At 47.2% G+C, this 26,012-nt stretch overlaps 15 protein-coding genes across 15 annotated transcripts; 7 read left to right on the forward strand and 8 right to left on the reverse strand.

Moving 5' to 3' along the window:
* Positions 1–17: 17 nt before the first annotated feature.
* On the forward strand, positions 18–1,268 carry L199_005029 (uncharacterized protein; the record flags this gene model as incomplete). Its single annotated transcript, XM_064890744.1, has 2 exons — positions 18–813; positions 865–1,268. The coding sequence occupies 2 exons, from the start codon at positions 18–20 to the stop codon at positions 1,266–1,268; spliced, it is 1,200 nt and encodes a 399-aa protein (XP_064746816.1).
* A 303-nt stretch (positions 1,269–1,571) lies between these two features.
* L199_005030 (uncharacterized protein) lies at positions 1,572–3,626 on the forward strand (the record flags this gene model as incomplete). Its single annotated transcript, XM_064890745.1, has 6 exons — positions 1,572–1,646; positions 1,711–1,962; positions 2,009–2,267; positions 2,313–2,752; positions 2,804–3,390; positions 3,440–3,626. 6 exons carry the CDS (start codon positions 1,572–1,574, stop codon positions 3,624–3,626), a joined length of 1,800 nt encoding a protein of 599 aa, XP_064746817.1.
* Positions 3,627–3,674: 48 nt separating this feature from the next.
* Positions 3,675–5,320, reverse strand: L199_005031 (uncharacterized protein; the record flags this gene model as incomplete). Its single annotated transcript, XM_064890746.1, has 5 exons — positions 3,675–3,873; positions 3,922–4,575; positions 4,629–4,726; positions 4,776–4,857; positions 4,926–5,320. The coding sequence occupies 5 exons, from the start codon at positions 5,318–5,320 to the stop codon at positions 3,675–3,677; spliced, it is 1,428 nt and encodes a 475-aa protein (XP_064746818.1).
* Positions 5,321–5,574: 254 nt separating this feature from the next.
* On the reverse strand, positions 5,575–7,410 carry L199_005032 (uncharacterized protein; the record flags this gene model as incomplete). Its single annotated transcript, XM_064890747.1, has 6 exons — positions 5,575–5,640; positions 5,699–6,079; positions 6,129–6,202; positions 6,257–6,938; positions 6,989–7,043; positions 7,097–7,410. The coding sequence occupies 6 exons, from the start codon at positions 7,408–7,410 to the stop codon at positions 5,575–5,577; spliced, it is 1,572 nt and encodes a 523-aa protein (XP_064746819.1).
* A 451-nt stretch (positions 7,411–7,861) lies between these two features.
* Positions 7,862–8,847, forward strand: L199_005033 (uncharacterized protein; the record flags this gene model as incomplete). Its single annotated transcript, XM_064890748.1, has 5 exons — positions 7,862–7,905; positions 7,968–8,064; positions 8,150–8,401; positions 8,499–8,535; positions 8,594–8,847. 5 exons carry the CDS (start codon positions 7,862–7,864, stop codon positions 8,845–8,847), a joined length of 684 nt encoding a protein of 227 aa, XP_064746820.1.
* Positions 8,848–9,001: 154 nt separating this feature from the next.
* L199_005034 (uncharacterized protein) lies at positions 9,002–9,919 on the reverse strand (the record flags this gene model as incomplete). The annotated part of the gene is made up of 3 exons (XM_064890749.1): positions 9,002–9,447; positions 9,496–9,708; positions 9,751–9,919. The coding sequence occupies 3 exons, from the start codon at positions 9,917–9,919 to the stop codon at positions 9,002–9,004; spliced, it is 828 nt and encodes a 275-aa protein (XP_064746821.1).
* Positions 9,920–10,423: 504 nt separating this feature from the next.
* On the forward strand, positions 10,424–11,490 carry L199_005035 (uncharacterized protein; the record flags this gene model as incomplete). Its single annotated transcript, XM_064890750.1, has 6 exons — positions 10,424–10,543; positions 10,687–10,875; positions 10,935–11,163; positions 11,223–11,262; positions 11,322–11,355; positions 11,422–11,490. 6 exons carry the CDS (start codon positions 10,424–10,426, stop codon positions 11,488–11,490), a joined length of 681 nt encoding a protein of 226 aa, XP_064746822.1.
* Positions 11,491–11,629: 139 nt separating this feature from the next.
* Positions 11,630–12,961, reverse strand: L199_005036 (uncharacterized protein; the record flags this gene model as incomplete). The annotated part of the gene is made up of 3 exons (XM_064890751.1): positions 11,630–12,400; positions 12,504–12,611; positions 12,677–12,961. The coding sequence occupies 3 exons, from the start codon at positions 12,959–12,961 to the stop codon at positions 11,630–11,632; spliced, it is 1,164 nt and encodes a 387-aa protein (XP_064746823.1).
* A 532-nt stretch (positions 12,962–13,493) lies between these two features.
* L199_005037 (uncharacterized protein) lies at positions 13,494–14,210 on the forward strand (the record flags this gene model as incomplete). The annotated part of the gene is made up of 3 exons (XM_064890752.1): positions 13,494–13,720; positions 13,776–13,847; positions 13,913–14,210. The coding sequence occupies 3 exons, from the start codon at positions 13,494–13,496 to the stop codon at positions 14,208–14,210; spliced, it is 597 nt and encodes a 198-aa protein (XP_064746824.1).
* A 194-nt stretch (positions 14,211–14,404) lies between these two features.
* L199_005038 (uncharacterized protein) lies at positions 14,405–17,907 on the reverse strand (the record flags this gene model as incomplete). The annotated part of the gene is made up of 15 exons (XM_064890753.1): positions 14,405–14,429; positions 14,488–14,548; positions 14,605–14,784; positions 14,845–14,898; positions 14,958–15,045; positions 15,107–15,462; positions 15,521–15,617; positions 15,669–15,742; positions 15,798–15,815; positions 15,878–16,040; positions 16,103–16,162; positions 16,221–16,512; positions 16,573–16,715; positions 16,778–16,957; positions 17,023–17,907. 15 exons carry the CDS (start codon positions 17,905–17,907, stop codon positions 14,405–14,407), a joined length of 2,676 nt encoding a protein of 891 aa, XP_064746825.1.
* Positions 17,908–18,337: 430 nt separating this feature from the next.
* Positions 18,338–19,054, forward strand: L199_005039 (uncharacterized protein; the record flags this gene model as incomplete). The annotated part of the gene is made up of 3 exons (XM_064890754.1): positions 18,338–18,528; positions 18,726–18,825; positions 18,887–19,054. The coding sequence occupies 3 exons, from the start codon at positions 18,338–18,340 to the stop codon at positions 19,052–19,054; spliced, it is 459 nt and encodes a 152-aa protein (XP_064746826.1).
* A 225-nt stretch (positions 19,055–19,279) lies between these two features.
* L199_005040 (polyadenylate-binding protein, cytoplasmic and nuclear) lies at positions 19,280–21,570 on the reverse strand (the record flags this gene model as incomplete). Its single annotated transcript, XM_064890755.1, has 7 exons — positions 19,280–19,490; positions 19,545–20,212; positions 20,270–20,364; positions 20,415–20,899; positions 20,950–21,035; positions 21,088–21,310; positions 21,359–21,570. The coding sequence occupies 7 exons, from the start codon at positions 21,568–21,570 to the stop codon at positions 19,280–19,282; spliced, it is 1,980 nt and encodes a 659-aa protein (XP_064746827.1).
* A 536-nt stretch (positions 21,571–22,106) lies between these two features.
* L199_005041 (uncharacterized protein) lies at positions 22,107–23,118 on the forward strand (the record flags this gene model as incomplete). The annotated part of the gene is made up of 4 exons (XM_064890756.1): positions 22,107–22,262; positions 22,324–22,506; positions 22,550–22,764; positions 22,815–23,118. The coding sequence occupies 4 exons, from the start codon at positions 22,107–22,109 to the stop codon at positions 23,116–23,118; spliced, it is 858 nt and encodes a 285-aa protein (XP_064746828.1).
* A 110-nt stretch (positions 23,119–23,228) lies between these two features.
* On the reverse strand, positions 23,229–23,766 carry L199_005042 (uncharacterized protein; the record flags this gene model as incomplete). The annotated part of the gene is made up of 3 exons (XM_064890757.1): positions 23,229–23,332; positions 23,413–23,428; positions 23,476–23,766. The coding sequence occupies 3 exons, from the start codon at positions 23,764–23,766 to the stop codon at positions 23,229–23,231; spliced, it is 411 nt and encodes a 136-aa protein (XP_064746829.1).
* Positions 23,767–24,689: 923 nt separating this feature from the next.
* On the reverse strand, positions 24,690–25,850 carry L199_005043 (uncharacterized protein; the record flags this gene model as incomplete). The annotated part of the gene is made up of 9 exons (XM_064890758.1): positions 24,690–24,801; positions 24,853–24,931; positions 24,990–25,115; positions 25,163–25,215; positions 25,304–25,368; positions 25,477–25,492; positions 25,540–25,598; positions 25,648–25,784; positions 25,841–25,850. 9 exons carry the CDS (start codon positions 25,848–25,850, stop codon positions 24,690–24,692), a joined length of 657 nt encoding a protein of 218 aa, XP_064746830.1.
* Positions 25,851–26,012: the final 162 nt, after the last annotated feature.

Here is a 26,012-nt window from a genome sequence, read left to right on the forward strand (position 1 = left end):
CATATTGCCATAACACCATGACAATGGCTGCTCAGCCTACTTCCCCCTTCCAGCCATTCTACACCCCTTTTAGGAAACGTAGAGCTCTTTCTCCTCCATCTCTGGATACATCGGAATACCAGACACGGAAAGACACCAACGATTCAGACCTAAAGTATGCCTCCCCCTTCACCGATCCATCGCATAGGGATAAACGCAGAAGACCAAATCTTGCAAATGGCTTTCAGGGACTTTCGATCTCGGTGGATCAATCGGCCAGTAACCTCAACGATGATCTCCCCAGAAATGGCTTAGATGATGATGAAGGTATAGGTCTACAGAAGAACAGAGATAACGATGTGACGGTTGAGGTATTACCGGATAAAGCAACGCGATCCACTAATCATCGTCACCATCACCATTCCAATACACATCACTGGTCGATACCGAGTCGAGCCGGTCCTTCTTCACCATCATCGTCCTCTACTTCACCCACAACATCAAGCGAAGAGGATTACCACCCCTTTCAACGTCATCGAAGGTACGCTGGTGTCGCTCAACAAGCTGACGAGATCGTCCAACCGGATCAAGTGGAAGCAGGCTCCGATCTATCTGTGGAAGATGTAACGGTGGTCTCTCCTAGGAATGGCAGGAAAAGGAGAGATGATGAGATAGGTATGGATCGGGTCACGAATACGCGGAACAAAAGGGCCAGGACGGGGGATGATTTTGATGTTGAGATGAATGCGGAAGAAGACATGGAGGAAATCGGGAACAGCGATCACGACAAGAGGAGAAGGAGGAAGACCGAGTGGCATGAGCCAGAGAAAGATCGTAAGTGTTCGCTAACTCAACCCACAAACTTGGCTAACATCGTCATGGTAGGTATCATTATAACTTCACTCTCAGATGCAAGCTCATCTCGAGAATCCTCACGATCTGCTTCACCCGAACCTACGGCCGATGACGTTCGAAATCTTTCTCAACCTGGCATGCGAGGATTCACCATCTCCCCATCACTTCTCACTCACTTATTGAAATCTCAGCGCGATCAATTGAGTGGTCGCAAAGTCTCACCAACTTCCAACTCTCTTATTCTTTATCGCCCTCTTGGCATTCCCCCAGGTGAGTGGAATGATGACATAGTCAAGGCTTGGAAGCCAGATGAAGAATACGTGGACTCGGGTAGATTTGAGATGTTGGATGATGATGAGGTTTTCGATAAGGTAACACCCAGTGATAATGGAGACACACATATGGACATCGATGGTGATGTAGAAATGGCGTAGGACCTCTCAACCCCCAAGTTCTGATCATATCAATAGTTGTAAAACATGTATGTACAATCTGAGTTTGTATGAATAGTACTCTGTAGATGGTCACACGACCTCCACCTGACTGGTCCACTTTGCAAATCGGAATTTTTCAGCCAAAACACGTCTTCATAATGCGAATTACAACATGGATTCCTCCTTTGTTTCTAATTCTGACACCTAGCTAGGTACCCACTATATCACTCCACTCAAGAGCCCAGTAACGAGGACGAGAGTCGTCTTTGTCATTGAACAGTGACTGGCTGTGTAGTAGTGGATATGGTAGAGAAAACAACTTCTCCCGATCAAGATGGATGGGGTGAAATGACTTCGGAGGCTATTCAAGCGATGTTGGTCAGTCAGGCAACTTCATGTTTCTCTCCATCATCTTGTAGCATGCTAATCCATGCTTACATAGATGGCCAACGCGGTGCGATCATCTCCTTATCGACATCCATTCTTCCGACGCCTCTATCTGGTCGCCTTTCTGTTGGTCACCTTGCTGATCCTTCTTCCCGCTTGGACTATCATATACATACTGACGAAGAACCGTCCAAGGAGGAACTGGGCGTTGAAGCGATGTCTAAGAGTAAGGTTCAGTCGAAGATTATGTGGCCTGATTGCCCGTTGTGAGATTGATTATCTAGGCAGAGATCTATCGATTGACCTGGTGCGTAGAATCCTAAATTCGCGACTTTATTCTAACAACTTCTCAGGATCGCAGGAAGCTCAAGTATTCACATCCGGTTAACATCCCCCCAGCACCGTCTGATATCCTTTGTGGCCATCCCAAAGAAGCTCTGGATCTGCTCCAAGCTTCTCGCGGACGTTGGGTGCCTCAGTATATCCATCGATGCAAGAGGGAAAAAGAAGGAATATGGGGGAAATGGAATAACTCCCATGATGGTAACGTTTATGGACTGGAAGAGGTCAAAGCCTTTTGGTATACCGGCGAGAAATCCACAGCGGAAGAAGGTGAGATATCCTTGCTGCAACTGAACCAAAGCTGACATCCTACAGCTCCTCCTTCTCGTCGCCGGGGAGACCCCGTCATGCTTCACTTCCACGGGGGAGGGTATGTGCTCGGAACTGCAGCTGAGACGAGCCTGTCTTCGAATTTCCCCAGAGCTTTGGTGAAGCATTCACCAATCCATCACGTACTTTCCGTTGATTATCGGCTTGCTCCCACCGCCCCGTGGCCTCTACCCCTCCTCGATGCCATCTCGGCTTATCATTGGTTGGTCAAGGTAGAAGGTGTAGAGGAAAGGGATATCACGGTCGCAGGAGATTCAGCAGGTGGACATCTAGCACTTAATCTCGTTAGATGGCTCAGAGATCAAGGACAGAGCATAGGTCTGAGAATGCCCCGAGGGATGGTGCTGCTCTCCCCTTGGGCGGATCTTGGCTTTACGAATGTTTGGGGGGAGGAGGCGATACGGCACAACAAGGATTCTGACACCGTCAGTACAAACAGTCTCGAATCTTGATCATTAACTGACGATCCTTCATAGATTGACGATACCTTCGGTCCCTTTGCATGTTCTTTGCTTCTCCGGGCTCTCCCTGCATCCATCATGCATACCTCACCGTATATCTCACCGGCTTCCTTGCTCCTGCCAGAAGCCAGCCAGGGTGAACACTCGTTCGAAAAGTTCCCAGCGACATACATCGTGTATGGTGGTGCTGAACGTCTGTCAACCAATATCGAGCTATTATGGAGCCGTATCCGACTGTCTCGCGAATTTGAACCGCCAATCGTCCCCGATCGGCTCTTCGTCAGTCCAGACGCCATACATGACTTCATGATCTTCCCTTGGATGGCTGAGGAGGCTTCCGAGGTGTATGAGGATCTCGATGGATGGCTAAGAGAGTTACTATCCGCTGATCTGCCCGAAGAAGACGAGCAGTCTGTTGCCGAAAGCTTGGAATTGGAAGACTCCCCCGAGGCCAGCTGGAAAGAGATGGTCAGGCAACGCAGACTGAGTCGACAGATGACGAGAGAAAGTATCAAATCGCATAAATCGCCTGTGATGGGTCCGGTCCGAGATGACCTCGGTATGATAAGGATGATGGAGGACATGTCAGAAGAGGGATTAAGGTGGGTCGGAAGAGAAACAAAAGGAGGGCCATACTGACCCCTTAGCTAGCATGATCACCCCCGACCTATCGATGCCTCAATTTGACCTGGAAATGCCAAAAAGCCCGGAATGGTTAACACCTCTGACCAGTGATCTGAGGCCAGATTATTCCTTGGATGATGATGAAGTACCTTGGTATGATCTCGATGGCAACGCAGACCGAGATTTAGATATGGAAACACGGAAAGATCGATAGCATGATTGGAATACATAGTTGTTGTACAACAGGTCTGATTATATGCATCTATCGCGATATTCTAACTTGTCTATCGTATCCTACACTCACAACTTCCCAATCACCTTCTTCAGTCGTTACCACTGTGCAGTCTCTCACGACCTCGCTTGATGCTTGACCAAGGTTGACAGCACCATGGATTTTTACACTTGAGCGATTCTCGCCGCTCAACGAAATGAGATTGAGATATCCGTTGGGAGTGGTCGTTCTGGTAGTCAATCAATAACGGTGTACGAAAACATGGTAAATCACTCACATCAGACCAGACCCGTCAGGTAGCCAGCTCATCCTAGGAAGCACAAAGTCATCCCCTTCACTACCGGTCCACAAGACAGCCAATCTCTCTGCATCTTCGGGCTCGACCCCATAGAGCAGGATTCTCTCCCCTGTATTTCCCCTATGATCACCCGTCTGACAAGCAACAATTTTCTTTGACGGGTGCAGAGCCATATTCAGGATCGAAAACGAAACATGATTGTCCATAGGATGAGGGTTGAAGCTTTTGGTTCTGGTCTCCCAGTCTTTGATTTCGCTTATCGTATTATCTGATGACGGTAAGCGAGCATAGTAGAGGAGATGGGAGGATCGGAGAGTGTACATGAGCCAGGTGGATTCGGGATGAAACAGGATAGCTTCAGGATTTGAATCAACCTTGATCCTGTGCACTTCGTGGTATCGTAGAGTGGGTTCTGAAGCTAATAGAAGATCGTCTGTTTCGTCCAAAGGTATGTCATCTTCGTCAAATGGAGGAGGAACAGCGGACCCATTGGCTGCGTACACGACGATATGGTGGTCATACGAGCAGGTAGCCATGAAGTGACCATCAGGTGAGAAGGCGACTCGTACGACGAATTTTGTCGATTTGAAGGTTTGCAGGGGTTGAGAAGTTATCAGATCGGTCAATACGGTCCTATAGTGTGTTATCAATATGTGCACGTTGTGTCAGCAGGCGTACCAACTCACGTTCCGTCCATCGATCCAGTCAGCAGGTATCTAGGATTCTGAGGATGCAGTGCGAATGACAATACAGCAGCTTTGTGCGGTTCGAGGATCCCGTCAACCTGTGGAAGGACTTTAGCGATTGTTGACTGAAATAATGAGCTAACATACCTCTCCAGTGTTATAGTCTATTATTCTAACGGTCTTATCAACCGATGTTGTTATTATACTCGGCGTATACGTTGCGCGATATCTTTAGTCGCGATGTATGATGATTTATGAGTCTTGAGTCTTGATGCAACCGCACTGAAAGAGACTCACGAAGCTGTTGTCGTATCAAATATTCTCCTAGGTACCCTTTCTGCTCCCACCGTAAGGAGATTCATCGCTGAGATGCCCTCTATACTCCTTCTCACTCCTTGTAGAGTAACCTCTGGTGCCAGGGACACTTTAACAATATCCTTGTTTGACCATCCCCTCCAGCTACCATCTGTCGCCGGCTCCATGTCCTCGTCAATCTCGACATGTCCGAGATCCTTGACAAGCTGCTCCGAAATGTAGTCCTCCACCAACGTCTTGAGATCAGGTTTCGGAGGTTGAGTGAGGTCAGGTGGAGCGGTGTGCGAGGCTGAAAGGAATGATGGCAAGACTGATGGGTAGTTCTGAGCGAGATAGTAGGCTATCAGCGTCTGTAGGCGGTTCGAAGAGTCGACCATGGTGCGCAGGATGATGAGTGGCAATGACGATGATGATGAGAGAGTTGATAACGGGATCTATAGATCATTGAAGTGATAGTCGAATGATTGTTGATGGCCAGGCAGGGTGGAACAGAGTGGTGGAGGTGAAATAGGATGGGAGATGGTACAGTATATGATCAACATTTCTGCGTGTATAAAGTCACTGCAAGCTCGTACTGCCATGATATGTTACAAATGTTTACAATCTATGCATATATATGTTCATTTACTTCTCATATTGGCACTCCCACTTCTTTCGCTTCCTTTCGGAACATCTCCAATCGCTCGACAGCGTAAGCCTGTAGTGTCCATTGTCAGCTCAGCTTGCTCCAAAAAGTGATAGGCCAAAGCACCCACCAAGTAATCAAATTCAGGTACATAGTCCGTTCTCTGCTCAGCGATCGCTTCCACCTGCTCTTGGGCCTGGATGATACCCCACAAGGACCAGAGGATACTCGGAGCAGGACTCCAGATCCTCACTTCTCTCTCCAACGCATCTACTTTCTCGCTCAGAACATCCTTCCTGCGATGAACGACCTCCTCCGTGCCATCCATTTCCACCGATAGGTAGGCTCGATAGAAATCCTGACGTTCTTCCAGAGTAGGGTACGGGAAATGAGGTTTGAGAGAGTGTGAATGGGTAGGATGGTGATAATTGGCTCGCCATTCATGGAAGTGGTTGGCGATGTCATACCCTCGAGCATTCGGGGCAGCGTACTCGAAGTCAATCACAACGTACTGTGAGGCGTCAGCACCGTAGTACTAATTTTGACGTTGGCAGACTCACTCTATGGTGTTCTGGTACGTTAGGGGGCAGGTCGCCATCCAATAATAGCAAGTTGCCGTATTGGGTATCGTTATCTAGTGCAGAAGGAATGAGTCTAAATCGAGCCCAAAATCCCTTACTTTACTTACGAGCAAATACAGCACCCTTACCCTTCCCAGGCTCACTTTCTACCCATTTCCTATACTTTTCCACCTCCTGTCTAATCCTATGTAGGCCGTAATTCTCGACCCAAGACTCCCACTTGCCCCCAGAGGCCGAAAGAGTGTCGAGTACTTCTTCAGCAGTAGCGATCCATTCTAAAAGACATTTCCAAACCATTGGTTCTGTGTTCTTACCATTCTCATAACCTAAAAGTCTCAAGTCTACTGAGTGTAGCTCTCTCATTCGCCTGGCTATGCCACGGAATATGTGGGGTTCTCGTAATTCCTTCGCAGTCAACGCTCTAGATGGGAAGAACTGTTCGACCCTTCCATTACCGAATGTTCCATATATTTTCGGTCCGATGTGGTATTCGGTGTTCAGGACATAAAGGATTCGCAATTCTTCTTCCCGTGAGATGAGAGCGTCAGAGCTTACTCCGTACACACGAAACAGGAGGGTGGGAGGGTATTGTTCTGGAGTGAGGGGAGGAGGGTGATCGGGATCGGACGCAGGCATGGTAGGAGTAAGCATCGGTGACTCCGATGGTGATGTAGGGTTTGGAGCTGGATTGAAGGAGACGAAGAATACTGCGTTGGTCAAGGCACCTGAGACTTTTTGCAAATGGATGGATGACGGTGTGAGAAGGGTAGATGACCATAGTGGAACTCGCTGAGACCGTGCATCAGCAATGTTCTTGGCTAGATAGATAGAAAACCTACCAGTCGCCGAAGTATACCCAGAACTTTCTGTTTGAACACAGGGTGTCTCCATTCCCTGGAATGATGTTATCAGCAAGGTTCGCTCACTACGATATATCTATCACTCACGACGCATCCACGCTTAGAGGAACATGTCTGACTCCGCTCAAAGTGCTATGTTGCGGAGTATCTGGATCTGATTGGGGAGCATATCTATCCTTTTCACTTAAGAGGGGTTCATCCAGTGAGAATTCCGATAATTTGGAGAAGCTACTGGTTGAAGTTTTCCGTAATCTAGGTGCGCTTGGTCCAGCACCGCCATGGGAGAAGTAAGAGTCGGCTGAGCCGGGGTGGAGAGAGGAGGCGGAGGCGGACTGAGCGGAATTGGGAGTCGGAGAGATTTGATCTGGAGAGTCAAAGTTGGCATGAGGTGTGAGGACCATTGCGGGTTGTGGATTGTCCACAGAAGGCAGGGCCATGAAGGTTGGGTGGTTGATACAAGTAAACAGCTTGCTCTGTGCTTGTTGTGATATGAAGTTGCCGAAAGAATCAAAGCCGAGTCTCGGTCCAAGTACCGAATCAGTATGGGCAGTGTCGGAATTGAAGTAGTGAGTCAGTAGGATAAATGAGCGAAGGAGAAGAGTGAAAAGGGATACAAGCAGAGATGCTGCAGATAGATAGCAACCATGAACGAATGGGAAAAGACAAAAGACACGCGACCAGAACGAGGACTCTATCCTCTGATGTGATTACGTAAGTATTCTTCTCATCCAAAAGATAAGGGCAAGTTACTCAGATAAGATGACCAAAATAAAGTCATAACAGTACGAGTAGACAAGCTTACTATTCATCTTGATATACAATTGCTCATCACACCCAGCCAGGCATCAGACCATGCCAGCTCAGCTCAAACAGAGGCTGGTGGTAATAGGTATCGGGTGAGTATGATCATCATTTACAATCGACTACATCCAATATTCACACCCTAAATCCGTCGCAGCGGGGCGAGTTGCTCTGGCAAGACGCTCCTTGCTAAACATATCCGACGAGCATTACCTCAAGGTAGCCATATCATCCATCAAGATGACTTCTGTCCAGTGAGTACGTCGCACCAATAGCTTATCTGACATGCTTCAGCCTGAGGACAAAGTACCGTATTCCGATCGATATTCAGACCTACAGGACTGGGACGATCCCGAGACCTGTATAATGTGGCCTGAGTTCCGCTCTATCCTCAGTCAAGTTCGTCAATCAGGTCAGCACGGTGCTCATGCATCTCATGATCATCTCAACAAGCAGGTGGAAGTGGGGATCAAAGAAGACATATTCACGAAATGGAAAGACAGATTACGCCGGTATATAGAAGAACAGGAAAGCAAGGGTGTAGAATTGGTTTGGTACATCGTAGACGGGTTTGTACTATTTTGGGATAAGGTGAGTACGATCTATGGGAACGGAGCTGATTTGGAAGGAAATCGTGGATAATCTCGATGTGAGGATATTCCTAAGGGTTCCATACGGTGTGCTGAAGGCACGTCGAGAGGAGAGACAAGTCTATGTATTACAACGTGAGTGCTTGCTATGCTATCAAACTTGACTGACGGTTAGATCCTGATGATGCTGCAGATGGCGGGGTATGGGTGGATCCCCCAGGATATTTCGATAAGATCGTATGGCCAGGATATGTGAAAGCTCACAGGGAGGTATTTGAAGAGGTGGAAAAGGGTGATCTGAAGAAGGAATGGGGACCAGAAGGAAGGAGTCTTTTGTTAGTACAACCTGGAGAAGGGGAAGAAGGAATGACGATGGCCTTTGATAAGGCTTGCGAAGCAATATTGAAGCAGTGCGAAGAAGGAGCAGGGACAGTCATATCTGCATAACGAGTATGGTAGACCATCTCGCTGTATGTATCTGTACGATATCTTTAGCAGAATAGCCCTCTATGACAAGAGGAACGAACTCGGTAGATCGTTCCAGGTCGTATAGACCTAATTGTCCAAATTGATCTTGATGTCAGCGCGGTATAGATCGTTTTCACTTACTTGATCCTCGTACATATATATTCTGATCTGTTACGACGATCTCAAAGTCTGCTCCTAGTCCCATCAATCGGATTTCCTCGTCGTCAAACGATATCATCTCGATATCTCCTTTCGATGGTAGAAGATAGGCAACGCCGACTTCAGTAACCACACCGACCTGGTTACCTGAGCCTGCTATTACTGTTAAGTTTCCTGATGCTTCCAGATCATCGATATGGTCAAGCTGAACCTGATCGCTGGTCTTGACCAGTTTTGGTGGAAGCGATTTGACGTCGATCATCTCGTAAAGATGCTGCGTTTGACCATCGACCAATGCAAAGGCTCGGGATTCGGTAGCATAGAGTTGAAGCGCACCAGGTGGCAAGCCGTGGATTGGACCAAAAGAAGGGTCATTCCGCATCAAATGCTCCAGATCATCAAACCGATATATCTGGTCGTCTAGTCATTGGAATGAGATCAGCTCACGGTTGGGCAAACTTGACTTACCTTTGCACGCGTATGTCAGACCCAGACCAGTAGATACGACTTGGTCCCATGTTGTAGACGATCTCTTTTTCTCCGTGCTTTCCACAAAACCATCCTCGAGCAAAAATGCTAGTGGTCTTTCGAAGCCAATCACCCGACCGGAGAAATCAATCTTGGTAGGCTGGTCATCGATTACCAAGGGATCATTACCCCATATTTTCAGCGGGTCTACATCTGTAATCAGTTTGATTCCAGTTCATCCAGCGATGAACATACCATCACCACCAATGGTACAAGTCCAGCTTGACCAATTGATATCATCGCAATCACAGTGTGTCGTAACATCGGATGCTCTTTGGATTATCGAGGAGCAAGTGGGATCGAGATTACCGCAGACGTTATTCCCAAAAGCAATGAGCTTCCGGCTGACACTTGAGCAGCTCATCGATTACGATATATTGAGGACAGCTGATAGAGGATGATGTGTCTGATTCTCCTGGATGAAGAAGAAGAAGAATGCATATAGATAGACGTGATATTCCGGTTGATATTTCACTCGTCGCACGCGACTTTGTGTTTCGCTCAGACCAACACATTCCATCCAATGCCAATGACTAACGTTCCGATACGACTCAAAGCATGAGCATGTTACCATCCTGTTGCCATCACCATGCATTGGATCGCATTGGGATGTAACTGTGATAGCAATCGGTGATAATCGGTTTAATGCCACCGTGGGAGAGTGGATCGATGACGTCTACTTGTTGCAATGGAATGGAATGTGATGGTGAATAATAATGGCTCATTCCCATCCTCTTATTTCTCTCATCTCTCACTTCTGTCTTAACCTCTCAGTCCTCATTGGTTATTTCACTCACTCGAATACACTCACACTACGCTATACCCTCCATTCGATTAATCACTAGATTATTGATTGATCTTCTTCGAAATGGTCGCCATCGCTAGAATCGCACCTCGAGTCGCTTCTGCTCCTCTCAAAGCCAGAGCTTTCGCCGTCATGTCCACCAGAGGCAAACACACTTTGCCAGAGCTCCCCTACGCTTACGATGTGAGTGTATCGCTTTGTTGCCTCTTCTATCATACATCCGTTACCCGCTCTTCACCAATGAGCTAGGCGCTGCCTATGGCATACTCTCATATTCTTCTCAAATCGTTATCGCAGAATCTTGCTGACATATTCAATGTCTATAGGCTCTTGAGCCATCAATCTCATCTGAGATTATGACCCTCCATCACACCAAGCACCATCAAACTTACGTCAACGGTCTTAACGCTGCCGAGGAATCGCTCCAAAAACTCCAAGCCAACAACGATATCAAAGCCGCCATCGCTTTGCAACCTGCCTTAAAATTCAACGGTGGTGGTCACATCAACCACTCGGTGAGTCGCTCATCCTCAGGCAATGATATATCTCCGCTGACTCGAATGGATGTTTTTAGCTCTTCTGGAAGATCCTTGCTCCGCATGGTTCCGCTCAAACCAAATTCCCTTCCTCTGGTGCTTTGTACGACCAAGTTCAAGCTGACTTTGGGGGATTCGAGAACCTAAAGAAGGAAGTCAACGCCAAGACCGCCGCCGTCCAAGGTTCTGGCTGGGGATGGTTGGGATTCAACAAGGGTACCAAGAAGTTGGAAGTAGTCACTACCGCCAACCAAGACCCTCTTTTATGTGAGTGATGGGTCTACCTTTGTAGTATTAGATGCTCTGGGCTGATAAGTCACTTACAGCTCACGTCCCCATCATTGGTATTGACATTTGGGAACATGCGTAAGTTTTTGGTCGTTTGTTTACACTAGAGCTTCGCTGATCATTCTTTCCTCTGATAGCTTCTACCTTCAATACAAGAATGTCAAGCCTGATGTGAGTGATACGATTAGTTCTTTCTTGGTCTGCCTTGAGCATAGACTGATCTGAATCTCTGCACAGTACCTTAACGCCATCTGGGAGGTCATCAACTTCGAAGAAGCTGAGAAACGACTCAAGGAGGCTTTGTAAGGCTCGAGCCGGCACGAGACCCAATCCAATATATGGAAGAAGTAAAGGAGAAATGAAGTAATAATAAAGGTTCAATGCATGTTATTAAGGTCAACTAAATCTGCAGAAGGGATAAAATATCGCTTGTTATCTATCATATCTACAGTACATTTCTACTATTCGCATCCTGATCACAACTTAGCCATTTCATATCGTCCTCGGTCGCTTCGGTCAACCTATCGGGTTCAGCTTTGGGAGTGTTATTACGCTTCTTACTGGATCTCTTAGTTTTCAATCCTTGATCATTCGGACCAGCCAGCACCACCTCAGGTGGATTCAATCCAAACTTCGTTTCCTCGTATGAACACCTTGTCCACCTATCTTGATGACTTGCTTCAACTGGGCGTACCCATACCAGTCCATCCCAGAACCTACTATAAGTCCTGTTCAGAAGTCTCCAATCCAGTCGACGGGGTAAACCCCAGATATTCGGATTCTGTCGAGTCGCTTTTGGACGTGGGGGTGCGAAGGAGGGTTCTCTTAACCTAGGCACACGCTTTATAGGAAACAAGCGCCGAATGTGAGGCTGAAGAGAAGAAAGATCGAGCTTGTCCAGTTGATTTGTCCGGGATGAATCGTTGTGTGTTGACAGCAAGCGCAGATTCTCCACTGCCCGTCTGTCCCAACCATTAGACCCCATATATGTGTCCTGTACATCTAATGCAGTGAATGAGAGCAGCAACGGAGGCTTGACCATGCTCCAATCCCTTTCGATCGACCTTCTGAGTTCGGCTCTTACTCTACATGGAGGAATCTCTTTTCGAGCTCGAGGCTGAGCTTCCGAAGGAGCTGGCGGAGGGGGTTTTAGAGGTTGTAAAGGAGGTGGAAGGGGGTCGAAGTGGGGACTGACGGAGTATGGAGAGGAGATGGCCTATCAACGCATGAATTCTCATTAGTGAGCTCAAGCACTGCAGTGCGAATCAATTCCGAGACATGGATCTAAGCGATTCTACCAGCAAAAAAGGAATAGTCACCTTCAGCAGATCATGCCTAATGATACCTCTCTGTCCATAAGCTTCTTCGATCAAACGAGTCAACGCATGCGGATGACAAGCTACAGCTGCTCGGACCCTTCGAAGTTCCTATATAGTACAGTTGGACATATCAGCTTTTGAATCGCTTATGTATGCAGAGCTGTGCAGCTAACCCTTTCAGCCCTCTTGAATGCTCTTTCCCTCTTCCACTGTTTCACCCTTTCAGATGCTGCTCTCGAATTTTCCTCGGCCGGTACCTCCTCGGGACTTGACTGTTGACTAGCAAGCTCTACGGTAGTATTGTGGGATGATTGCCTCAACAGCGTTCTGAAGCGAGGTATGAGTATCGACCATATGTGGGGATCCGGGAGTAGTTGTAGATGTTGTAAGAACCGCTTATAGAACTGCTTGGGGGAGGTGGACTGCTTGTAAGTGGGGAACGACGAGGGTAGGAGCATGTCCTGCCAACGCTGATGCTGGGTATCCGAGCCCTCTATACGATGATCTATGTTCTATGTATGCTCTGTTTCGACATAGCCCATCGCGGAGAAGATGGAGAAATTTCAATTGACTGTGTCATGATTATCTCCGTTCCTTGGGAAATAGGAAATAACCGATCAAGTATCACTTCGTGAATCACCTCATCATTCCGATCATGACGTCAAAGGAATCCCCTCTCATCTTACGTGCTACTACCATACTACAGTATATATACGACGATCGGTGGATGTCACTGTCAACACTGCTCTCCTTCTCCTCAATAAATTACCACTCAATCAACTTGTAAGTGAACCATACAAACACTCGCACATCAATATCAACATGCTAACCAAGATTGTACGACCCGCTTCCACTTCTACTCGATCAATCACGACCCTACGACCGATCACCACCTCTTCTGCTCTTCGTCTTCCTACCCCATACCGTCTCACTCCATGTTCCTCCCGTGTTACTCCTTTATACTATCGATCACTACACAGTACAACCAAAATGTCTGACCAATACTCTGCCGCCTCTTCCGCTTCTCCCTCTCTCACCGAGAAGCTCACCACCCTTCGAGCTTTCTTCAAGGCTCAAAAGGCTGTCATTCTCACCACTCGAGATTCTGATGGATCCCTCCACGCTCGAGTGATGGCTGTTGCCGAGATCACCCCCGATTGGAAGTTTAGGTTCATCTATGACAAGGAGTCACACAAGGATGTGGAAGTACAACAAGAGTGAGTTGAGTAGACGAACGTTACCGTCGGAATTTTCGCTCACATGTCAATGTAGTTCCCACGTCAACATTGCCGTTGACGGTACTCAAAATAACACCGGCTGGGCTTCCATCGCCGGTAAAGCCAGGTGAGTTGAAGCATTCAACTATAACTTGTAGGCTTCATCTGACTGATGTATTATTGAAAACCTAGTCGAATCGAAGATCACGCAGTAGTCGAGAAGCTCTGGAACCCAACTATCAAAGCCTGGTTTGCCGATAAAGGTGACGGAGTCCACGATGGTTCGCCTTCTGATCCTCGAGTGGTAGTCTTCGAAGTTAAAGTAGATGAGATCCGACACTTCCACCAAGAAAAGACAACCCTCGGTACCGTGGTGGATGTCATCTCTTCCACCATCTCAGGCTCGACTGCTACTCCCGGTTCAATCAGAACGATCACCGGGGAGGAGATTGCAGGTGCTTGGGCAAGAAACGAACTCAAAGAACCTTAATGGTCTGGAAGTGTAGGTATGTTTAAGAAGTACTTAAAGTAATCATGAAGATATAAAACAGTGAATGATGAACATCACATGCATGAACAATGTAGCAATACACTGAGAGGTAACACAACAAGTAGGCAAGGTACAACAGATATTACAAGGATGGGAAGTATGCAGAAGTTTAAGGATCTCACAGCCGTCAGCAATCAGGGTCTTCTGTGATGAGGATGTCTTGAAGTGAGGGTTCATCAGCTCCAGTCAAACTAATAAAGCAGCGATGATGACTCACCTCCATCTTAAGCCGAGAGCATCGAAGATATCCTGCTCGGTACGGGAAGCGACCAGTTCCCCTACGTTACAGATCAGCGCACAGCATGCAGGGAGCATACGGTAAGACCGTACTCACCTTCAGTCTGTTTCAGTCCATCTTTTCCCCTCAAGACACCTCTGTATAAACCTCTCTGATTGAGGCTGTAACCTGTTTTTCTGGCATAAAGCCTCATGGAACGGTTGAACTGATGACAATCGTCAGCTTTTGAGCACATGTTCGACCAGATGATAGTTGAGATACCCACAACTTCATTGCCTGAAAAGGTGATATAGATCAACGTCGGTCGCACCAAATGAAAGAGATAGACAAACTCACCCGTAAAGTAAAGCAAAGCAGCTCCCCAGTGCTCGAACGGTATACAAAGAATATCTGGAACCATAATCCAGTGAATCAGCTGATGCCGCGGAGCTCACGAAAATACCGCTTACCTATCCTGCGATGTTTATGTACTGAGCTCAATTTACCTACACCCATCCATTTCGCCTCCGGTGCATCCCAAGCAGTGGGTGTGCCAAGCTATGATCAGTCAAACATCAGCTCAAAGGTTGATCTAACCTTAGGGTCTTGACAGACTCACGTCATGAGTGATTAAACCTCTTTTCTTCAATCGTTGAATCAGTTCTCCAAGTACCCCCTTCTTACCATTCACCTCTTCGCCATTACGGGTAATGAGAATATCGACATCCCCACTGGTCTCTTGTCCACGTCGATAACTACCCATGATCTCTACCCATAAATGATCGTCGATTGCCTGAGCTTCAGAACGGATAATCTCGAAGATCTGTCTGCACTCATCTCTTGGTATCCTTGCTTTTAGATCCTCATAAAGTTGTAGACCGATCATTTGACCAGCGGTAAGAGCGAATCTGCCGGAACGTAGATCGTCAATAGTCCTGGCGCCAAGTCGATACAGATCATTCGCATGTTGACGACCTAACAGTGCAAAATGGTAAGCAAAGAATTCAACTTTCTCCGAGAAGACTGTACATACCGACTCCGTAGATATCCTTAAATAAAGCGATACAGCGAGCTTGTTCGGTGTTTTCGTAGAACGCACGTCCTTGTGCTCCAGATAGGAACTCGTCGATCTGTGATGGACAGTCAATTATATATCACGGCATGACGTATGGTTTACTGACTCTATCTGCAAGGCTCTGACCAATACCTGGGATCGCTCTTGCTTGTGCACCAGTGGTTATAGGATAATCAATTCCTGAATTGATTCTCAACACAGTTTCACTCAAGTCAACTTCGAAGCGTGTACTTACGTCGCATGATCCCAGCAGCTATGATACGATAGACATGAGCCTAAGCATTTCTACTCCCAATGGATATGTGTCCTACTCACCACGCTGATATCCTCTAATGGCAAAGCTGTTCTTGCCCACTTGACCTTGATACAAGTCATGTAATTCCTCAAACTTCTTGGCCAGCCATTCATTCGGACCATTATAGCCTTTCCCGTCATTCTTCTGGCTGCATTTGTAGCCGTTGACTTTGGTATCAACGCCCTGCAATCGGAAGATAGGTTTAAGCTGCATTTCATATTTGCAGGAAGTAGGAGGCAACTCACTGTTCTCGAATGTTTGTTCATTTCATCTCCATCTCTCTGCTCATCATCTTCGTCAGAAGCCTAGAACCAGCTGAAATCAGTGATCCGTCTAACTCTCCAGGTTCAATCGTCCACTTACTTCTTGATCTACCAAGCTGCCCTCGATGACACCAGCAATCATATCATCCAGAGCATCTCTTTCGGTTCTTGACGCTTTCTCCCAGCCCGATCCAGATGGTAGATTATGCTCTGTGGCCACCGTTATATCCATATTTGCCATTTGGTGTATCTTCGTTTTTCCAGCTACAGCATGGGTCTCGGATCGCTCTGTCACAGGAGGAAAGAGCGTAATTGATTTCGTCTGACCAAGTCGAGTTCGCTTTCTCAGTGATTCTTCGGTATCCGAATCAGAAGCAGTAGGTTCGCGTTTTCTATACGCGATCGAAGGAGTCAGCAAATTTTCTTGACAAAGAACCGTTGTTCATACATACCTAGTGATAGCAACACTTTGACCTCTCAACTGATCCGTAATATCGAATATCCTAGAAGTGGGTCGTATGGCATTCGCAGAGACTGCTCGAGAGAATGACGTTTTGGGAAAGCTCAACCAAGGTGTAGGATCGAGCTTTCTTCCCTATCGTTGTTCGAGAAACTGTCAGTCATTGTTGGTCAAAACAATTTATGAGATTGATTTACAGCCATCTTGCACTGGACTACCCAATCCCACTTTACACACACTGTACCCTCGGGAAGTTCGCTCAATGTCTCCAAACCCAGCTTTGCCGCTAGGAGAGAAGCAGACTTCCCTGCGTCATAGATGACATGGGTGATAGCGGTATCAGGTTGTAGAACGACTTGACCGCCGAGAGTCGTAATCTAGAATATAGATGGTAACATAAACATCAGCTTGGTTTCATGACGACAAGAGCCTGTCAACTCACAATATCTGCTCTCTGCTTGAGCTTAGCAGCCTGATTGACCTCGCTAGTCAAACAGAACCGAAGTCCATCAAATACCTTGCCTCCTAAACCAGCAGCAACGCTAAGTGCTTTCCCGATAGGTTGTCTTCCTTTGCCTTTCCCTTTTATCGGATCCTTGACCAGCACCTTGCTTAGTAGGTCGAAATGCTTGGAGATTGCTTGATGGTCTCTCTTCGATTTGATATCAGACAATGCGGATTTCCCGATAGGTACCGGAGTAGATGGATCATCTCTCTTGCCTCGACCTTCTCCTGCCGAAGTTGGGTCTATCGATGGACGAGACAAGCTTGTAGAGGGTGAATCTATAGGAGAAGCTATGTATTCTGGCGTATCATGAATTCTGGACGAGCGAGTACGAGAGGTCGAAGCTTGATTGACCGGTGCTGGATGAGGAAGCTTGGGAGTTCCATTATCGCTTGGAGTGGGGACAGAAGGATATGTCGAGGTGTGAGCTCGTGGGGTAGATGTTTGCAGAATGTTAGAGGGACGAAAAGAAGGTGGTATGAAAGTAGTGTCAGCAATGATGGAAGGATCAGGCGCGTTTGGATGGGAGGAAGGTGAATCTTCAGGAATCTGTTCCATTGCTATTGTTGACACGTTACGATCATGTACGTGTGCTATAGGGTCTGTCAGTTCCGGTCCTTCTACCGTAAGATTATCATCCAGAAGATCCTGTTTCATTCCGGCTCCACTTCCTGTTTCCTTCCACCTGATTTCCTTCTTCACCTCTTCATCGAAAAAATCCGCTTCTTCCTTCCCTTCTCCGAGATTATCGAACTCATTGTCTTCGTCCAACTCGGACCAGATATTTCGTCTAGCCCGTGGGAATATGATCGGTTTGGTCATTTTCAGAGCTGACTATCAGGCATGATGAGGATTCTTGCTGTGTGATGGTGTAGTGGAGCGTACATGTATTCAAGTAGTGAATTCAAACTTGCTCTTTCATCGAGCTTTAACATCATGATGATCATGAATTGATGTAAACAATCGTGGCTCTCACGTGGCGAGAGACCCCTTCATACAGCAGTCCTTATTCTATATCCTGCAGAGATGCTATACATAGTGAGGGGATATGGGAATCGCTAGCATGCATGCAGATATATGCATGGTCTGGACGGAAGATCTGTCAGTGAGTCTAGATTACGTGTAGAGGCTTCTTGACCAAAGGGGTCCTTCGCTTTCTGGGAGTATAGTGGAGGTGAGCCAACAGGTGAAATTGACATCTTCAACTTTGTTAGCAATCAACTGTATTTTCATCTTTCTTATTCATCTCGATATGACGACCGCCACTACCACTTGGACATGCTCCGAGCTCCTTCGAGGGGAATCATATAAATCGTACGCCTTGATCATAGTCAATCAACCAATCCGTCAAGACCTGTTGGAGAAAGCTTGGAAATCAGCCAAGATCAAATTATGTGCAGATGGAGGGGCAAATAGATTATACGACGTTGACAGTGTCAAGAAGTAAGTTTTGACCCTAAAATTAAAGCTGATATCTCTCAGATACCTCCCTGATATTGTCAAAGGCGATTTCGATTCGATACGAGACGACGTACGAGACTACTATTCCTCACGCGATGTCCGAGTGATCCAGGATAAAGATGAATACTCTACGGACCTGATGAAATGTATAGCAGAGGTACCTGAAGACTATGCGCTAGTCCTCTTAGGAGGTCTATCAGGTCGAGTGGACCAGACGGTACATACCATGTCTCTACTACACAAGCTACATCGAGAGATATATGTGCTAGATGGAGAATCGTTCGCATGGCTATTACGCGAGGTGAGTTCAACGAAGGAAGTAAAGGCTGATGTCCTCTAGGGTCGACACGATATACAACTTGACCATAATACTATGGGTCAGACGTGTGGGATATTACCGGTCGGTATAGATAGTGCTAGAGTGAAGACAAAAGGTCTGAAGTGGGATACAGGTAAGTCATGGCCCGAACGAGCTTCGCTGACAGGAAGACTGGGAAACGTCGCTTAATGGTAACGTCTCAACTTCGAATCACCTTGTACCAGAGAATCCAATAGTAACAATAGAAACAGATAGACCTGTGTTGTGGACATGTGAGATCCGATCTCCGTTGTAGAAGGAATGCTATGTATGCAAACTTGTTCTCACACAAACAGTCTGCATGCCCTCAACGACCCAACGGAATGAATAAACGAATGTAAGGTGTCGCTGTACAGGTTATACAAAAAAGTCCATCTACTCAGCCTTTTCCTCCTTGACCTCCTCCTTGGCCTCGGTGGCATCACCGTTGGCTTTCTCATCACCCTTGCCCCACTCAGCGAGGACTCGGAGAGCCTCATCGACCTTGTCTTGGAGAGCCGCAGGGGATTCGACCAAGTGTAAGAGCTCGGCGTTGTCCATTTCGAGTAACATACCAGTGATCTTACCAGCAAGATCAGGTTGAGTCCTATGGGATGTATAATCAGCACTAATCCATCGCAGAATGCAATGTAACACTCACTCGAAGATCAAGGGGTACAGAGCTTCACCCAACATTTGCTTTTGCTCGGCAGGGTTAGCTCGAGACAAGCTTTGGGAATCGAGTCGAGGAGCTTGAGATTGAGCTTCTTGAGGTCTAGCTTGACCGTTGGCTCGAGGGAGACCTTGAGGGGCACCGACAGGGCTTGGACCACCGGCACCTCGAGGACCGTTAGTAGTAGGAGCGGCAGGGATTCTAGCACCACCGGGTCGGACAGGGTATTGAGGAGGAACTCCACCGTAAGCACCACCCATAGGAGGAGGTCCACCGTAAGGGGCACCCGGCATAGGTTGACCACCAGGAGCGTATCGGGGTCTGGATTGCATGGCATTTTGAGGACCACCGGGGTAACCCATCATAGGACCTCTCATAGGGGGCATACCAGGCATGGGTTGACCGTATCCTGGCATAGGAGGGTAACCGTAGACGGGTTGACCCATGTAACCTTGCATACCACCGAATCCACCGGGACCGTATTGCATTCGCATGTTGCTTCGTTGAGCGATTTGAGATTCGAGAGCTTGTCTTCGAACATCCTTTCGTTGAGCGAGGGCAACATAAAGAGGTTTGGTACCGATCATTTTACCGTTCATTTCGGAGACAGCCTTGGTGGCTTCCTCAGGAGCGGAGAAGCAGACGAAACCGAAGCCCTGCAGAGAAGTCAGCATCGTTCAGATGTGATGCAAAACAAGAGACGGATCACCCACCCTTGAGACATCGTGGTCATCCTTCATGACCTTGCAAGAGGTGATGGTACCGAAGGAGTCGAATTCAGCTCGGAGTCGGTCATCATCCCATTCATCTGCGAGACGTCAGCTTCGTTATAGACATCTACCATATCTATAAACTCACCGTCGAGGTTCTTGATGTAAAGGTTAACACCAGCAGACTTGGCCTCGTTCTCCATTCTCTTCTCCTCGTGACTCTTCTTCAATTCGCTCTCTCTCTCCAGTTTGCTTTGAGCTCGTCCGGCGTAGAGTTTTCTTCCCTTGACATCTTTGTCGTTGAGCTCATCAACAGCTTGTCTGGCAGCTTCGTGAGATTCGAAGTTGACGAAACCGAACCCTTTGCTGGCACCGGACTCATCCTTGCTCAAAGCGACAGACACGGTAGCACCGAAGGGCTTAACGAGTTCCTCGAATTCGGCGTCGGTGAATTCTGGGTCGAGGTTCTTGATGTAAACATTGGTGAATTGAGATCGTTGCTCTTCGACCTTGGAGAGTCGCTCCTTCTTTCCGACGTGGTGACCAACGAAAACCTTCTTGTCGTTGAGAAGCATTCCATTGACAGCCTTGATAGCAGCATCGGCAGCCTCGCCCGTGGAGTAGTGGACAAAGCTGCGGGATGTCAGTCCGCAATGTCTAACGGTGAAGATACTACTACTCACGCGAAACCTCTGCTCTTTCCGGTCTCGTCGGTACCAACTTTACAAGAAAGGATGTCACCGAAAGCAGCGAAAGTATCGTGAAGAGCCTATACTCTTAGTCAGCATATAGACCAATTCCACCTCAACACCACTACTCACCTTGTTGTCGATACCTTCATCCAAGTTCTTGATGAAGATGTTTCCTTGACCAGTCTTTCTCAAAGCTGGGTCTCTTTGAGACCACATGATTCGACAAGGTCTGTTCTTGATGAGGGAATAGTTGAGGTGCTCGAGGGCCCTTTCACCGTCAGCGGCGTTGAGGTAGTTGACGTAGGCATATCCGAGGGATCGTCTGGTGACAGCGTCTCGACAGACTCGGATACTAGCAAGATGTCAGATACAGTCTACTATGGTGAGGCAATGCACTTACGAGGCAACAGGACCGATCATGTTGAAGATCTCGAAGAGCATAGCCTCGGTGACGCTAGAGTCAAGCTCACCAACGTAAAGACTGGCTGAAGCTGAAGGTTGTTGTTGAGCAGGAGCAGGAGCGGCAGCGGGAGCTTCAGCGTTGGGAGTGGATGCGGCAGGAGCAGCAGGCTTGGCAGCCGCTGGGGCGGGGGAAGTAGCGTCGGTGGACATTATTGATGACTTGTTTTTTGATTGTTTTTCTGTGATAAGAGTTGGATCGACCACGTGAAATTGGTAATTGGCAATTACGTAGGGTTTTTTTTGAGGGCTATCGAGAGGGGATCAGCAATGTCACTGGTCTCGAGGTGATGCTAACGCTGATAAACTCACCTTTACAGACTGGATGTATGTTCTCTCGTGAAAGAGTGAAGGAGAGGAAGGAGAAGAAGGAGAAAGACAAAAGAGATGGGATAACACCCATGAAAAGATAGAAAGCGGTGGGAACAGCACAACAGATCCACGTGGCAAAAATACACACTTTTGAGAAAACAGTTTAAAATTGATGAAAACTTCCAGTGGCGAGGATAAGAAGTTATAACACCGCGGTATAACGCAGGTGTGGCACATCAACGCGTCTGTCTCATGTTTCATAAGCTACCATGTTCATATCCATGTTGGTGATAACATGATCACAGTTCTCACCTATTGGATGTGACAATCATCATATTCATAAGCATATAACAGCGACACAGATCAGTCCGCTCATTATGGCGTACAACTACTCAAACCCTTACCAATCCAACTCAGCTGCTCCCGCTCGCTTATTCAACCCCCCTTCTTCCTCGTCTGCCGCAGTCACCTCCCAAGCCAGACAAGTGCTTTTTTCTGGTCTCCCTGTCGATATCAGCGAGAAGGATCTTCGAGTGGGTCATGGTCATAGCTTCATCAGAGCTTACAAGGGTCAAGCTGATATTGGCAATCTAGGAATTGCTCCTCTCAGATCCATTGCGATTATCCCCAATAACCACCTCGGTGACATGTTTCAGTGGACCGGATGGAAGGTTCTGCGGTATCGCCCTCGTCTACGTCGCCAACGCTGCCGATGCTGAGAAGATAAGAACAAACTATTCAGGACAACAGATCGATGGAAGTAAGTTAACAGAGGGAGTAATCTTTGCTGATGGTTTTAGCCTATACCATGTCTGTACAGCACATCCTCCCTGCCAACCAATCTCTTTCCGCCGCTTCCACTTCCATAACCGCCCCATCCACTTCCGTTCCTCGACCTACAAATCCTGCCAAAACTCCCAAGAACAAGACCAACGGTGCAGTCACACCGAATCCCAAGGTGGATGAGAAGCCAGCTGGTTTGAAGCTCTTAGCACGACTGAGTAAACCAGCTCAAGGAAAGGATAAACAGTTGGCGTGAGTATATCCTCCTACCAGTATGCTTACCCTGCTGATCAAGTGTTCAGTCTGCTTGAAAAGCAAAAGGCCAATCTTGCCAAATCCGGTGCTTCTGGTGCTGCTCTTCTTTCCCGACTCCAGGGTTCACCCAAAGGTCACGCATCAGCCAAAACCAAAGGCAAAGCAACGAAATTATCTACTGGTACTGCTAAAGTCGGACGAGCTAAAGCAAAGGCCGCTGGGAAAGATGCGATGGACGTGGATAAACCTGTAGCTATAGCAAAGGCTAAAAAGGAGAAACCAAAACCCAAAACTCAAGCGGAATTGGATGAGGAGATGAGGGCTTATGAAAGGGCAAGAAGATTCGCTTAAGTGAGTATAAGTATGATCAATTCTCACATCAGTCAGTCAATGTGATGCTGACTTGTCACAGTTGTACAGTTGTATTATCTCATAATGCATATAATTTATCTGTACCTATCTCATTTTTTTCCCTTCGCATCTTTGTCTACCGGAAGGGTTTTGGCGAGAACTTCATCAAGCATTTGAGATACGTCTTTCTCCATTTGGTCGATCGTCCACGCATCTGCTCCATCAGCTCAATGACAAATAAATCAATCACTCACGAAATGGGGGTTCGACTTTCCCGGCTAATCGATTGGTCACTTCTCCACGGTGTCTGCTAATCCACTGCGCATGTCAGGCACGTCAAAACTGGGTATCACTCACCCTTCTTAGGTTCTCCCTCGTAGTTGGTCTCTCGCCAGCAGGAAGGTCATCGTATTTCACGCATAAGACCCAAAGACTGGCAGCAATCACATTGATTTCGTCCTCGGTCTCGAGAAAGACATTGCCCGGAAGGTCGATCAGAGCACAGGCGCCTTCGGGCAACGGCTTGTTGTTGAAGTGATTGACAAGCGCATCCAAGTCGAATGTGTGTGGGAGAGTAGCGGGAACATGGACTAAAGATCCTTCAGCATACGTACCCGGTTGGTTCGACTTACCTTCAAGCGTCGACATAGTGTATTATGTTTTACGGATGGGTAGTAAACCAGCGATCCATAATCACCCCTTGACCCCTCTTATACTTTCCATCGCTCATCCCTCCTTTGATTATTCCCCAACAAAGGATAAATCATACTCCGTGTAGAGAGCTTATATCAACTCGGAAATCCATTCTCATGCCCCCTCCTCAGCATCCAAACACACCAATCGATCGAATCAGCATAATGGGTGAGTATCTACTAGACGTCAGAGAGCTGACAATGTGATAGTCGGCGTATACTATTCGGTAGGTCCTTATAGATGGGGATCATGCTTACACAACTAGCAATATGCACTGCCTCTTCCGCCTGAGCCATGCCCCTACTGTGGAACAGGTAAGTGACATAACAAATATCCCTCACTAACGATCAACAGGCTGTCTGCAAGCTCTTCGCATTTCAAGGACCGCCCATCTATGCGGAGTACCTCTTATACCTTTGCACTCGAATAACAATGTGTTTTGTGGAAGTTGCGGATTTCAAGCTAGACTACGTGAGTTCTCACTTGCAATGTAAGCCCTGACAGTTACAGCTCGAGGACTTAGATCTTCACGATGGGGAAGCAATCGCTACTATCCGTAAGTCCACTTTGAGAGGAAATCGGCTCACAGGTCTAGTGGACGACGCAATCCACTTTCATGGGGATATGGTTCATGGCCAGGTAGAAGTGGAGAATTCGATAGGAGAGAACAACATACATATCGCTTTAGACCTTCCAGCAGATGGTGGCGGGGGCGTTTCGGATGGTTTTGAGTGTAAGTATGCAAACAATAAGGATGTTATGCATTTTGTGATATTGATTGCAAGCGCGATCAAAGAGCAATAAACTTCCGAAAGATTCGACAGATGAACATATATCTACTTTTCAAGAAAATCCGATAGATCAATACCCAATACCGTTCAGCACTTAACTTTGGCAAAGTAATCTGCAGTTCTCTGGTACACGTCCTCGTATTGCTTGAGGTTCTCCGGGTCTTTGAGATCAGCTCGAGCAGCTGCCCAACCATGATGACTATAGAACATGTCAGCTTTTTCTCCATTGCCAGATAAGTAGTTGACTTACACGGTATCATACAAGTGATAATCCGATTTGCTAGCAAATGGTTTAGACTTTATAGCTTCTTCTATCTTCTCAACTACATCTTTAGGTTCATCCTACTTGATCAGCTCAATTCCACTCATAATTTCCACTCACCATACTGGGGTAAAAACCAAATGGAACAGTCAAGTTCTCTCCATCTTCAGGTGCAATCATAGCGGGATGAATGACAGCACCACAGCAGAATGGCGTTCCAGATGTGAGCGAGAGGAAGGCAAGTTTACCACCTACAAGATGTCAGTTAAGCATTTGCACAGATCGAAAGTTGACTCACCCCAGCAGTATCCGAGGATCGATACTCTGTTAATTCCATGATCTCTCTTCAGACTGTTGGCGAAATTGAGAACCTCAGGAAGACGATCATCTAGCTTCGCTCTACCTCTATCAGCTTCATCCATTCGGCAATCAGACTCACGTCCCAGCAAAGAACTTCTTAAGCTCCTCCTTGTTACCATCTTGATCCTTGGGGAAAGGTTTGCCCTTGAACACGTCCGGCATGTAGATTTTGGTGGGCGAAGTGAGAAGAAGGTGAGAAGCGAGTAGATCAGATCCCTATAAGTTAGCTAAGCCCATCGATCGTATACTCACTCTTATGGTCGTATCCCTAGCACATCGTCAACTTGATTAGTTGCTATATGACTCTCAACTCACCCGAACCCAAAGATGTCATATATAACGACCAAAGCGTGCTTGGCATCATCGGGACCCGTCTGTAACGAAATCAGCAAGACATCATGCAGATTATGTATTCCCACTCACCACGTAGACCTTTTCATAATCGCCAACACTCTCAAATCTCCCTTTATACTCGTATCCCGTAGGGTCGGATACGGTGTGAGGGACATTAGGCTTGGACGGATTGGAGGTGGATTGCGGTGGACAGCATTCGCCAGTATCTGCGAAGTGGTCAGGACAGCTCGCTCTCTTCCTAGTCCCTCCTCTCTCGGCTCACTTTTTGACATAATCGGTCGTGGTGCATCTACGAGGAATGTAATACAGACACAAGCAAGCAATATTGAGGACCACTACCGATGACGTTTGGAGTCTTCTCATCGTCTCCACAACAGACCGCCTAATGTGGAGGTATATATGCTCAACACGTGATACAACAATAAATGCATACT

The sequence above is a fragment of the Kwoniella botswanensis genome, chromosome 1 (assembly GCF_036426115.1).
Source record: "Kwoniella botswanensis chromosome 1, complete sequence".
Classification (NCBI taxonomy): Eukaryota; Fungi; Basidiomycota; class Tremellomycetes; order Tremellales; family Cryptococcaceae; genus Kwoniella; species Kwoniella botswanensis.